General features: G+C 43.9%; 1 protein-coding gene across 1 annotated transcript; it reads left to right on the plus strand.

Moving 5' to 3' along the window:
* The first annotated feature begins 1317 nt into the window (after positions 1-1317).
* On the plus strand, positions 1318-2654 carry LOC123746493 (adhesive plaque matrix protein-like). The gene is made up of 2 exons (XM_045728020.2): positions 1318-1482; positions 1940-2654. The coding sequence occupies exons 1-2, from the start codon at positions 1345-1347 to the stop codon at positions 2387-2389; spliced, it is 588 nt and encodes a 195-aa protein (XP_045583976.1). The 5' UTR covers positions 1318-1344; the 3' UTR covers positions 2390-2654.
* Positions 2655-3156: the final 502 nt, after the last annotated feature.

Genomic DNA, 3156 nt, shown 5'->3' on the forward strand with positions numbered 1-3156 from the left:
AAGGGATGCATGGAGTAATTGTTGTTTCATTCGCTATTCCCTCTTCTTCCTCTGCCTCTCTAGAGTGAAACTGACTTTTGTCTGTCTCTCTGTCTTCCTCTTTCTCTCTAGTGAAACAGACTTTTGTCTCTCTCTCTTCCTCTTTCTCTCTAGTGAAACAGACTTTTGTCTCTCTCTCTTCCTCTTTCTCTCTAGTGAAACAGACTTTTGTCTCTCTCTCTCTTCCTCTTTCTCTCTAGTGAAACAGACTTTTGTCTCTCTCTCTCTTCCTCTTTCTCTCTAGTGAAACAGACTTTTGTCTCTCTCTCTTCCTCTTTCTCTCTAGTGAAACAGACTTTTGTCTCTCTCTCTCTCTTCCTCTTTCTCTCTAGTGAAACACACTTTTCTCTCTTTCTCTCTCTCTCCTCCTCTTTCTCTCTAGAGTGAAACAGACTTTTCTCTCTCACTCTCTCTCTCTCTCTTCCTCTTTCTCTCTAGTGTGAAACAGACTTTTCTATCTCTCTCTCTCTCTCTTCCTCTTTCTCCCTAGAGTGAAACAGACTTTTCTCTCTCACTCTCGCTCTTTCTCTCGCTCTCTCGCTCTCTTGCTCTCTCTCTCTCTCACTCTCTCTCTCTGTTATTATTAAGACATGGTAAATCACAGCACCGTGACTCTGTGTCGCAGCTCATAACTTCCATGGAGTGTTCACAGTGTTTGGTCACATCCTTGACACTTGTTCAACTACATTTGCGTAACTACAAAGTCACTTTGTGTGTGTGTGTGCAATCACCTAGGTGTGCTTGCGAGGTGGTTGAGCTTTGGCTCTTTGGTCCCGCCTCTCAACCGTCAATCAACTGGTGTACAGGTTCCTGAGCCTACTGGGCTCTATCATATCTACACTTGAAACTGTGTATGGAATCAGCCTCCACCACATCACTGTTTAGTGCATTCCATTAGGCAGTGTGTGTGTGTGTGTGTGTGTGTGTGTGTGTGTGTGTGTGTGTGTGTGTGTGTGTGTGTGTGTGTGTGTGTGTGCGTGTGTTCGTTCAGCAGTGCTCGCTTTACATCTTTCAAATGTCTATCTACATGTGTATATAGACACGTAATGTCACTTTTACAATCCCCTCGAAAATACATTCAAATTAAGATATCATCAACCCGTTATCACACCAATAACGCCATTACTGAAAAAAATTTACCCCTACCCCCAAAAAAATCCAAGATCCCGCCCAGAAACCCCCCAAAAATACCCAAGACCCGGACAAAAGTCCAAGACCTCAGACATAAACAAACGCGTGAAAGCACTGTATCTATTGTTTACCCGCGAAGCCTCTGTCGCCTCTACGAACACACCTGTGTTACAGATGATGACTGGAGTCGCTGGAGTCGTCGTGTTGGGTATGGTTGTGGTAGCAGCCAGGGCAGTGGCTGCGGCAGACTACCCTGAGCCCTGTTACCCCGATACCCTCTACGTCACCCAATACCAGACGCAGGTCCAGCAGGTCAGTAACGAAGTATGGGGTACCTAGAAGCAGGTCAGGAATGACGTTAGTGTTCATTATTATTATTATTAGCACAAAAATCATGTGATATATCGATGAGAAAATTCACTAGGGCAATGAGGTGGGTGCAAACCTTACATGTATGTGCAGGCGATGAGTCATAATAACGTGGCTGAAGTATGTTGACCAGACCACACACTACAAGTTGAAGGGACGAAGACGTTTCGGTCCGTCCTGGACCATTCTCAAGTCGATTTTGAGAATGAAATCGACTTGAGAATGGTCCAGGACGGACCGAAACGTCGTCGTCCCTTCAACTTCTAGTGTGTGATCTGGTCAACTTACATTTATGTGGCTTGGCAAGGGAAAGGTTGAAGGTTCGCGCCTAACAGCCCAAGTAGATATTCTCATTATTATTATCTAGTGAAATGTAAACTTTAACATGTGTTCATTACAGGTGCCTGTGTACCAGACGGTTTATAAAGAACAGTACATTCCTACCACCTTGTACCACACCCACTACCACACCAAGCACCTTACCCAGCACCACACGCAGTACGTGCCCAAGTACGTGACGGAGACCGTGTACAAGACCAACATCCAGTACGTGACCAAGTACAAGACCCAATACAAGACGGACTACGTCACCCAGTACGCTACAAAGATCCAGTACATCCCCACCTACATCACCAAGGTCCAGTACAAGACCGAATACCGCACCGACGTCAAGTACCAGCCCGTGTATGAGACGGTGTATAAGCCCAAGTATATCACTAAGACGTACGCTCAGTATCATACACAGTATGAAACCCAGCTGGTCCCTCAGTACGTCACTGTCACTAAGACGCACAAGACGTACAAGACCGTCTGCCCCAAGCCGGTCTACGGCTACGCCCACGGCTTCTAGACGAACGACTCTCGGCTTCTAGACGAACCTCTACGGCTTCAAGATCAACGTAAACGGCTTCAAGACCAACGTCCACGGCTTCTAGACGAACGACTCTCGGCTTCTAGACGAACGTCCACGGCTTCTAGATGAACTGTCTACGGCTTCAAGACCAACGTCCGCGGCTTCTAGATGAACGTCTACGGCTTCAAGACCAACGTCCACGGCTTCTAGACGAACGACTCTCGGCTTCTAGACGAACGTCTACGACTTCAAGACAAATGTCTCTCGGCTGCGTATCTCACGAACTCGGAAACATGCCTTAAATTGCTCATTTTCAAATATGCCTGTAACATATATTTTGTAAAAAAAAATTGTACTGAAATAAGCTTCCACGAGAACTTGCTGTATATTAATACGTATTTCAAGGCGCGGGATAAATTCTCAGTGAATTGAAAAGAAATCTATCTTAGACTTTTTTGTATATATAAAAATTAACTCTAAGACTTTATTTAAATGGTTATAGTTTCTCGGCTTAAGTGCGTGATGTTTAGACATGTTTTAATGCATGATGTTTAAACATCTGTGTTAAGTCATCTTATGTCATCCTTAAATTCACGGAATCATCAATCTTGCCTTGAGATTAGTGTATAATAATATATATAGGACATCAATGTGTATATGGCATATTAAAAACCGTCTGTAATTACACCTAATATATAAATATGTATTTAAGTTATTCATCTCAGAGCTGCTTTTTAATTACCTTATAGAGTGATGATATTTAT

The sequence above is a fragment of the Procambarus clarkii genome, chromosome 90 (assembly GCF_040958095.1).
Source record: "Procambarus clarkii isolate CNS0578487 chromosome 90, FALCON_Pclarkii_2.0, whole genome shotgun sequence".
In the NCBI taxonomy this organism is placed as follows: domain Eukaryota; kingdom Metazoa; phylum Arthropoda; class Malacostraca; order Decapoda; family Cambaridae; genus Procambarus; species Procambarus clarkii.

What these genes read in the sequence shown, in the direction of transcription:
- LOC123746493 (XM_045728020.2), top strand. Translation starts at nt 1,345, where the DNA reads ATGATGACTGGAGTCGCTGGAGTCGTCGTGTTGGGTATGGTTGTGGTA. An exon ending in ACCAGACGCAGGTCCAGCAG is followed by an intron (nt 1,483 to 1,939) that starts GTCAGTAACGAA and finishes TGTTCATTACAG; the next exon opens with GTGCCTGTGTACCAGACGGT.